We start from the raw sequence: 10,942 nt of genomic DNA, 5'->3' as shown, positions 1-10,942 counted from the left end.
AAGAAGCTGAAAGAGCATCTTGTTCTCCCATGTAAACTATCATATAATTCACAATAAAACATTAAAAAAAAAAAATAAAAAGAAATGACTAAATTAATTTTCTGTTTTATTTAGCATTCATATTTATTTATGTCAGTTCAGTTTTTAATTATTTCACACTATCCAGGGAACTAAATTAAGTGAGAACCAATCTGAGAAAGGTTAGTCTTAAAAATCATGCAAAACTCTTGGTGGAGGTGGTGGTATGCGTAGAGTTGGTTCCAACTCATAGCAACCCTGAATAGGGTTCCAAGGCTGTAAATCTTTATGGGAGCAAAAAGCCTCATCTTTCTCCCACAGAGATATATGAGGTATGTGAAAAAATGCTCAATTTCACATGAAATGGAAATCAAAATGATCCTGAGATACATTTTTGACTCTATCACGAAGGCAAAAACAAAAGTTTTCTGACTCACAAATGATGCTGAGGCAATGGAGAAGAAGATATTTGCAAACATTACTGGTGAGAGTCTAAACTTGTACAATTCCTTTAATATATTCTTTAACATAGCAATTCAATTTTGGGGAATTCATGTTCATAGACGAGTTCGCAATAACCTATGCACAAGGTCTTCCACTGAAGCACTGTTTGTAATAGTAAAAGACAAAATTACACATAAGCCATTAATAGGAAACTGCTTAAATCCACATACTGTATTGCCACATATTTCTAAGGAAGAAAGATGAAGTTCGTTAAGTTTAAAAGGAAAAGGAAAAGGTGAAGTTGAGATTCATGGTTTGTTGTTGTTGTTCATAGTGATCCTGTATAGGGTTAACAAGGAGTGGCGGTGGGTGTCTTTGAACCACCAACCTTGCAGTTAATAGTCCAGTGCTGATCCTACATTACCACACCAGGACTGATGGTTAATAATTGTAATAAAAAAGAACCTAAGTACCAAATATTAAAGCAGCCCTCATGGCACAATGGCCTGCAGGGTACAAGGTTGTTGTTGTTGTTGTTAAGTGCTGTCAAGTCGGTTTCGACCAATAGTGACCCTGAACAGGGTTTCCAAGGCTGTAAATCTTTTTTTTTTTTTAAATTAAATGTTTTTATTTTGGATTGAGTGAAAGTTTACAGGGCACATCATCAGCTTCACATTCAACCATTCATATAGCTTGTTTCATTACATTGATTATTATCCCCTCCATATATCATCAGTTAACAGTGTTTCTCTCTATCCTCTTTAGCTTTTTTTTTTTTGGATGGGGAGGCGACTTGCCTTTTTGGAATTTACAGTCTTGGCTTTTAGGGAAGGTTTTTACATTTGTCTGTGGATATCCAGGGCTCATGTATGAGATTACTAACAAGCATTACTGAATAATCAGATGAGGGACAGTTTGCTATGTCTACTAGGTAGCTAAAGTCTGATCCTCAGAGTCTATGATTTGGATGGTCAACAACGCTTGGGCCCACAGGGGCTTGGCCTCCTGACCGGGTCTGCACGGTCTGCATGCGAATCCTCCTTATTTATTGTTTGTTTAAGGTAAGCTGCCTTTCTTAGGCGGTCAGTGCGAATTCCTCAGTCTTACCAGTCATTGAAACTCACTGCAGCATGGCAATGGCTCTGTCTTAAGTTGCCGAGGTTCCACGTGATCCTTACCGTCTCTGGCCACAAGTCCAGCATAAACAGCCGCCATCCGAGGAAGGCAGGGAGGGAGGAGATTGGCTGGGGACCCCATACGCAAGACGTTGCCAGCCCACCACCTGCTCTAAGGTGACCAAGCAGGATCACTATGCTGAGGTTCAATCAAGTTCTTAGGGGAAGGCTGTAAATCTTTATGGGATAAGATCGCCTCATCTTTCTCCCGCATAGCAGCTGGTAGTTTTGAACTGCTGACCTTGCGGGTCGCAGCCCGATTCGTAACCACTACGCTACCAGAGCTCCTAAGGTACAAGGTAGGTGGTTGTAATTTACCAGAAGCTCCACAGGAGGAAAGACCTAGTGATTTGTTCCCAGAAAGATTACAGAAAACAAAACAAAAACCAAACCATTTGCTGTCAAGTCGATTCCAACTCATAGCAACCCTGTAAGACAGAGTAAAACTGTCCCATCAAATTTCCAAGGCTGTTGTGGTGTGGCGCTGTAGGATCAGTACTAGACTGCTAACCCTAAGGTTGGTGGTCCAAACCCACCAATCACTCTTAGAAAACCCTATACAGCGTTGCTATGACTCAGAACTCGATAGCATTTAACAACATAGGGTTGCTGGGAGTCCTGATCTGGCAATACAGGATAAGCACTGAACTGCTAACCGTAAAGCTAGTGGTTCAAACCTCCAAGCTACTCCTTGGAAACTCAATTGTTGTTGTTAAATACTGCTGAGTTGCTGTAAGTCAGAACAGACTTGATGACACATATAATGGCAAGGTCACAGTTCAAATCCACCAGCTGCTCCACAGGAGAAAAATGAGGCTTTCTGCTCAGTAGCCCTACAGGGATGCTATGAGTCAGAATGGACATGCCGGCACTTAACTACAACAACAACAACAAAGAGTTGCTATGAGTTGGAGTTGGCTGACAGCACTTAACAACAACAAACAGTAACTGAAGAATTGCTTCCTAAAATACGAAGGGTTTATGTTTTACACTTCATTTTTTTAACCACTTACTTGACATGCTTTGGCAATGACATCAGGTGGTGTCTCTGAAGTGAAGGCAGGTCTAAGTGCTGCTCCTACCTGGCAAGAAATCATAGGACATCAAGTATTAGGAAGTAAAATAGCACAAGTTCTCTCCTTTGTTTATGTTATTTTAAAATTATTGTTTTTAATAGGACATCTGTTGTTTTTGTCTGCCAACGATCACCCTATTCTTTAGGTAATAGCATCCCAAGTTTCCTTTGGGGAATTCTCTCTCCCCTATTTTTAGTCACTGATGTTGAATCCAGGAACCCATGCTGGGATAAGGGAAATTCTCCTCAGGACTTCTGCTGGGAATACTTTGAAAGAGAAGATGGTGATAAGAGAACCATCTTGATACTATTTGGAGATTGCAAGCCTGACAATGAAGCCAACTTGAGAGATTTCTGATAAGAATTTTGCTTTTCTGTTTAAGTGATCTGGAATTGTGTTCCTATCAATTACATTATAAGCGATCTAGAAAACATGAGGACATCTCTAAATTAAGTTTAATTATAACATATTTATTCTTACATGATAATTCTACGTATCTTTAATCTCTTCTTTTGGCTTTCTCCCTAACAGAAAGCATTACCTCAGTGGCATCCCACCTTCTGGGAAGAAGTAAAAGAGATGGCTAACCAACTAATGCACTGCTTAGGTCTCCCTAACTGCTAGTCATCAAAAAGGGATGGCACTTTGGATGGATGCTGCTACAGGAGTATGAAACATGTGATGATTTTGTCATTTTCCTTTTTTTTTTTTCCTACATTAGTCAATGTACCAGTCAAAATATAACCAGCTAAACATATGATAGAATCAGTAATAAAAACTGAATTCTCTTCTAAGTCTGGGGGAAAAATTAAGGAAGTTACATACAATCTTATATTCTAGTAGTTATTTGAAGATAAAGAAGTATGAAGTCTAAATTGGATATTTAGTAATGGTTAAGTGTGATGTTGCTCATTCAGACTTATAAAAGATTTCATTACTAAGGTTTATTCCCTTTAATTACCAAGAAGATTTTAATGATGAAAGTTAACCTTTAAAGTTATAAAAGACCTATTTTATGTGTCACTTTGTTTTTAAAGTTTTATAAAATATTAGCTCTGATTATTTCATCTTTAAACATATGTATTCTGTATATATTGACTATAGCAATTACATGTTAGCAGAAATACATACATATTCAGTTATGATTTAAGAAGTGAAATGCCATTTGTTTCATATTGCTTTATCAAGGTGTTTAATAATAGAATTCTGCAACAGAAAGTGCTTACATTGGCTTGATACTGTTCCAGAATCACATGACCTGGAAACTCTGGTTCTGGAATAGTTGCAAATCGCCGAATAACAACTAACAATGTTTCAAGGCCAGAAAGTCGGAGCTGGTCACTGTGATCTGTTGCAGCCATAAAAGCCATGCGAATTAAGTCAGCAAGATGTAGCACCAAAAAGTCATCTATAAGATTAAAAACACCTTATCAAGGAAAAGAATATGGTGGAACTAAGATTCATATGACAATTTATCCTTCTTTTAACTTAATAACATAGACTTTTAGTACCTCTGATTTGATTCACTGTTTGTTAAATACAGGCTTTATGGATTAATTTGATGAACACTATTCCCATAATGTATTGCTGCAAATACACTACACCAACCCACACCCAATTATTTACAGTTACTAAAAATCAAAGGCAAAATTATCATCCTTTGAGAGTACTAATAGTACTTTTAATAGAAATTTGTTCCTACTTTGATAACAGAATACTAGAAGGTACTTAGGAACAGGACTTTCTGAGAATTTGACTTTCCACCTGATACACTGCATCAGAATACATAGCATAGAAGTGCAATGAACCAGTTTGAAGCCCTGCTTAGGAGACTTTGAGCTTTGATGAGTTAGACAGTAATAAATTATTCTGTTTATCTTATGCTGAAGATAGCAATCCAGTGCTTACTCCATTAACACTATTACTAGGCTGTCATATATTTTGAATGTGTTACTACATATATAAATGATGGGGATCTAAAAAGCATTTCTAGTTTTAGAAATAATAAATGAGAAGTCTTTTTTTATTATTGTAATACTTTCGACAGAGACCTCGAGCAGCCATTTTTTTTCTTCTCATTTTTCCATATAAACTATATTTCCACAAAGTAGAATGTTTCCTTTCATTCCAGAAATCTTATTTTCTTCTTTTTGAATAAATATTTTATTGTGATTTAGGTAAAAGTTTATACAGCAAACTAGGTTTCCCTTTAACAATTTTTATATAAATTGTTCTGTGCCATTGGTTACAATTTTTACAATGTGTTAGTATTCTTTTTATTTCCATTCTGTTTGTTTCCATTGATCTAGCATCCACACCCTAGGGTTTCCAATGTTGTAAATCTTTACAGGAGCAGACAGCTTCATTTTCGCCTGCAAAGTAGCTAGTGGGTTTGAACTGCTGACCTTGAGGTTAGTACCTTATTCTATAGCACCACCAGGGCTTTTTAGTATCCTGTAGTTTATCTACATATGTGAATCAAGCTTTGTAACTGATCTGATAAAGTTAAAACAACCTTCAAGATTTACTATTTTAAATAATATTAAAACAATAAACCACGAGCATTTCTACATATTTCATACAATCTTTTCATTATTAAGCCACTTACTTCTGGAATCCCTTTTTTTAATTTCTTGTGCTAGAGCAATGTCAAAATGTGCGCTGTCTGCATTCTCACATTGGTTAATTATCCTACAGACACATTCAGTAGCAAAGACTCTGGTAGCCCATCGGGGATTGGTAAAAGGATGGGATTTTTCATTATTTCTGGTGGTCAACACTGAAGAATCATCCCCTTTATCTTCCTCTTCTTCTTGCATTGTATCCACACAAGTTATACTTGTAAAATCTTTTATCAAGGAAGAATACATGTAATTATTATCAATTGGAACATATATTTATAATGGAACAAACACCCAAATAATTTCAAATTCAGACTACAATTACTGGGTCAATCAAATATCTTTTAATAACATCCAACAGTTTTATCTAATAAATATAAAAATAAACAGCATCCTTTAAAGGAAAGATTAGAAGAGCTATTCCAGGTCTAAATGACAAAGTTGTTAAACTATATTCAAAGTGACAAACTAAACACAATACTGTTGTTATTGTTATAAAGTGTCATCAAGTTGGTTATGACTCCGTGATCCTGTATAGGATTTCCAAGGAATGAATGGTGGGTTTGAACAGTTGACCTTGTAGTTAGTAGTCCAGTGCTTATCATACAGTGCCACACCAATATTTCAAATATGATACTGGTGGTAATTATGTGTCATGGAGTCAGTTCTCACTCATAGCAACCCTGTATAGAGTTTCCAAGGATATAAACATTTATGGGAGCAGAATGCCTTATATCTCTCTGGAGGAGCATCTGTGAGATTTGAACTGCTGACCTTGTGGTTAGCAGTCCAACTTGTAACCCACTATGCTACCACAACTCCTAAAAATGATACTAGGTACTGGATAATGATCAAGTCACAGAATGTAGATGGACATACCTAAAGAAGTTCCTATGAAGGAGTGTGCATGGGGTGGGGTGTGTTTTGGATGTTGTTTTAACACCGGGTTTAAGGAGATTCCTGAACCCACTGAATCTGTTTGAAAATAGTTTTCTTAGGATGGACTCATTATTGTTATTATAGTTTCAAAGTCATTGTGATGACAGAAGTTATTGATGACCAAATTACTTTCTCTTCTTTATTTATTGTTGTGTTGCTAATTGCCAACAAGTTGGTCCTGACTCATAGTGACCCTATATAAGGTTTTTGAGGAGCAGGTGGCGGGTTTGAACCACTGGTCTTGTGGTTAGCAGTCCAGTGCTTATCCTACAGCGATACACCATAAACCAACCAACTTGCTTTTAAAACTATTTAATATGTAAGCATTTTTGTGCTGTTATGATACTAAAGACAATACATAATCAAGTGATGATGAAATGCTGTTTTTGACTGAGAAGTAAACAGTATTGGAAAGGTGTTTCCCAATAAGACGGAATAGAGTAAAACTACAGAAAATAAAGAATCAATGGTGAATAAAACTGAGCTAGTTAGCTCGGGGAGTATGAATGTAAACATTTAAAAACCTAGATGAAATTCTAGAAAAGCAAAATTAATTTGCCTATCTATCTATTAACTTATAAATTTTCTTTTAAAGGAGAATTCCTTCTAAGTTCTCAAATAACAGGGATACAAGAATTTAAAAAGGAAAACATACAACATAATGGTTGAAGGGGCACATACAAATGATTGAAAAATAAAAGCAAAAAGCTAAGCCTGTTTTCAGATCATCAATTCTGAATCACAGCAACCAAGAGCTGCCAAGGGGCTTTCAAGGTTGTGAATGTTTACATAGCAGACTGCCACATCTTTCTCCTTAGGAGTGACCGGTGATTTGAACTGAGAACGTAGTGCTTAATCACTACACTACTAGAATCTCTAAATGATTGGCAGAGTCCCTAACCAAGGTAGGTAGACAGTAAAGAATTTAAGATAAAAAATTTAATGGTATCTTTTGTCATCAGAGATCAGAGCTCCATTAAGCCTTATGGCTGGAGTAAATGAGTTGAAATACTGAAATATATGAAGTTCAATGAATTTGAAGTAATACAGAATTAGGCTTGAATCTATTTTACACTAACAATTGTATGTCTGTAGGCAAGTTATACTTTCCAAGTTCTTCAAGTCTATTTTCTCTTCAGTGCAATTGCAATAATATTGCTTACTCTTGGAATGGAGTCCCGGTGTGGTGCACTAGGATCAGCACAAGGTTGGCACCAGCCACTCCTTGGACACCACATACAGGGTCAGAACTGACTAAATGGCACTTAACAACCACTACTCCTGGAATGGCTTAAAGGATTAAATGAGATAAAATATGTCCTAGTATAAAATAGGTTTCTATTTTCTTTCTTCCTTTCATTAATTTTTTTCTCTTACCCCAAGAAATAAAAATTTAAAACCTAAATATACAAGTATTTTTTAATTTTTGAAACTTTGCTTTACACGACTTTTAGAAAAGATCTGTATTAGTATGTTTCCATTAACAAAAAAATTCAAAGACAATCTTCACACTTATGTAAAAAGGTGAAAGGTGAAACTGGCTTCTGTATGTGTCTTGCAGCAAGCAATTAAGAAGCAGTGCACATCAAGCTTCTTCCCTGGGAATGACATCAAGATGCCACAGATTTGAACTGTCTGTGAACACTGTATGCTACTACTATTTTAGGTTTTATGTGTTATTTAGAATGATTTAGTAAGTTACTTTTTGGGTTTGAGAATGCTCAAAAATTTTTTCCATATAAATGAAAGTTAACTGGCTTTTGGCTATATACCACTTCAGCTTACAAAAGTTTACATAAGATAACTCTACTTTTACGTAGTGGGAGAAACCTATACTTTCTCACTAACAACTATCTTGTATTAGTATAGATTACAGAAATGAGATTATTTTGTGACACTATTTAAAACTGAAGTCCTGGTGTGGTACTGCAGGACAAGTACTCGACCACAAGACTGGTTTGAACAGAAATGTTGGTGGTTTAAACTAGCTGCTCCCGGACACTATGTTGCTGTTGATATTGTTGTTAAGTGCCTTCAAGTTGGTTCTGAGTTACAGTGACCCTACCCTGTATAGGGTTTCTGAGGAGCAGCTGGGGAATTAGAATTGCTGACCTTGTGGTTCAAAAGGACTTTACAATCCAGTGTATTAACCCACCAGCGCCAACCAGGGCTCCAATTTTAAGTAGTATCACAAAATAGTCTCAATACTCTAGTCTTTGCTAAGACAAGTTAGAAACTCTATACAGAGTTTAAAATGTTAAAAACTGACCTGTTTAAAACATAATAACTTTGTTGAATTTTCTATTTTGGTAATTATTAAAATAATTCATCAAATTCTTATAGTAAATCTGAAAACAAATAGGGGGAATGCTACAAATTAGGTCACTCCTTTTGGAGCTTAAATAACAACTTCTTTGGTTGTTTATACAGGAAAACTAAGATTAACAGAAGAGATTAAAAAAAACAAAACAAAACAAGGTTCAAGTATTATATTTATAGAATCTCCATTTCAAGAAAGCAACCAGACAATTACAATCCAAATATTCAGACAAGATTGATGAATTCTTAGTGGTAAACAATTTTATATAAAGTTTTTTCTTTTCACTTTATGATTATTATTACCATTACTTACCAGCTGATGCAGCAAGTATATCTTTACAAAGCTTTAACCAAAAGGAGAGTTTTTCCACTGCCATAGACGTTAGCATATGATTCAAAGTCTCTTTGATATCATGGCATAGCCTTTGATCTGTTTCTTTGTCTAGTAAGGTCAACAGTGCTCCTTCAAGACCAACTTCTCTGATGTTAGTATCTGACAAGAAGAAAATCTATATTCAAAGTAATATTTAAAACGAAATTTTCATATGAGAAGCACATGCATTCAGCAGTTAGTAAGATGCAATGAAACAAATACACGTTAAAAAACTAGTTCAAATGCTGTGCCTTTACTTCATTGAGGTGTAGGTCATGGAGTCATGGTGTGGCACTGCAGAATAATGTACGGGATGCCAAGGCTGAGGTGAACTGCAAGGTTGGTGGTTCAAGCTCACCAGCCTCTCCTTGGAAACCTTATACAGTGTTGCTATGAGTCTGAACTGACTCAACAGTACTTAACAACAGTACTTAACAGTACTTTAGCTCATGGTTAAAGTAAGGGATTATTCATAATAAATAAAGTAAGGGATTATTTCATAATACAGCCATTTTAATGGAATGTCACCAAAAGCTAATTAGACTTTGTTAAGAGTTATTAATGTTTTCTTAAATTAAGTGAACATTTTAATCTAATTAATGCTCAATATTTATCCAGTATACATTCAATATTTTTTGGTATGGTTATTTCATTTTCTTCTAAAACTAATGTCTTTTTAAAAAGCATAATCTTTGTGGTACTGCAGGATAAAGCACTAGATCACAAGGTCAGTTTGAACTACAAGGTTTTTAGTTCAAACTCACCAAGTGCTCTGCGGAAACCCTATATATGGTCACTATGAATCAGAACTGACTCAAGAGCACTTAGCAACAACAACTCAGGAATAAAGGTTATAAAATCTGTTGGCATGAGAGGAAAATCCAAATATACAACAAATTATTAGATGGAGAACTGTGGTTAAGACAACTAAAAACTGCAGAAAGTCTTATCTTTCTCCTGTGGAGTGGCTGGTGCATTTGAACTGCTGACTTTGAGGTTAGCAGCCCAAAGCATAACTCACTCTGCCACCAGAGCTCATTATTCCAGACTGTTAAATGCTATCAAGTATGGCTGACTGTTTAGTGCTTATCCTACAGTGCCACACTTGGAATCCGATTTATTGAGTCCCATTTATTCAGTTAGTTCTGAGTCATAGCGACCCTGTATAGGGTTTCCAAGGAGCAGTTGGTGAATTTGAACTGCTGACCTATGGTTCAAACTGACGACACACGGCCCACTGTTTATCCTACAGCGTCACTCAGGACTCCAATTATTGTTGTTAAATGCTGTTGAGTAGGTTCTGACTCATAGTGACCCTGGATAGGGTTTCTAGTATCCTAAACTGTGAGATAATACATTTCTGTTTGTTAAAGCCATTCACTTTTGATATTTCTGTTACAGCAGCACTAGATAACCAAAACAGACGGATAGAAAAAAATGTCACTGAACTATTATTTTACTTACAGTGCTAAGACCATGTACCAGTATGTCATATAATCAAGGTATAAAACAACAGATTTAGATAATTTAAATAGTGAATATAAACTGATGATCACTTTGGGAAAAATATCTCACACTACTGGAATGTTAAAATTTCTCTGGCTGAGGCACACAACAAGGTTGTGGTGTGGTGATTATGTGCTGTGGAGTTGGTTCTGACTCAGTGACCCTATGTACAGGGTTTCTGAGGGTGTAAATCTTTATGGGAGCAGAATGCCTGATGTTTCTCCTGTGGAACTGCTGGTTACCTTGAAGTTAGCAGCCCGACTTGTAACCACTACGCTATCAGTGTTCCTTAACAACAGTGTAAGTCAAAGGAAATCGGTAGTCAAAGTACTCAGATGCTAACCGAAAGGTGAGCAGTTTGAACCTACCAGCCACTCCACAGGAGAAAGCTGTGGCAGTCTGCTTTCTAAATCAATAAAGATTTAGTTTTGAAAACCTGTTGGTGTAGGTCTCTGTCATAGAGGGTCACTA

General features: G+C 36.1%; 1 protein-coding gene across 1 annotated transcript in view; it reads right to left on the bottom strand.

The window, feature by feature from the left end:
* The window catches only part of HEATR5A (HEAT repeat containing 5A), a 166,834-nt gene that overhangs the window by 51,660 nt on the left and 104,232 nt on the right, over positions 1–10,942 (bottom strand). Inside the window, exons 22-25 of the mRNA XM_006835364.1 lie at positions 8,906–9,085; positions 5,322–5,561; positions 3,940–4,121; positions 2,651–2,719 (exon numbers count right to left, since the gene is read on the bottom strand). Coding sequence (XP_006835427.1) covers positions 2,651–2,719; positions 3,940–4,121; positions 5,322–5,561; positions 8,906–9,085 — 671 coding nt within the window. The remainder of the gene's footprint in view (positions 1–2,650; positions 2,720–3,939; positions 4,122–5,321; positions 5,562–8,905; positions 9,086–10,942) is intronic.

Source organism: Chrysochloris asiatica, unplaced genomic scaffold (assembly GCF_000296735.1).
Source record: "Chrysochloris asiatica unplaced genomic scaffold, ChrAsi1.0 scaffold00017, whole genome shotgun sequence".
In the NCBI taxonomy this organism is placed as follows: domain Eukaryota; kingdom Metazoa; phylum Chordata; class Mammalia; order Afrosoricida; family Chrysochloridae; genus Chrysochloris; species Chrysochloris asiatica.
The sequence above is the reverse complement of the archived record's forward strand: the minus strand, read 5'-3'. Positions and strand labels throughout refer to the sequence as shown.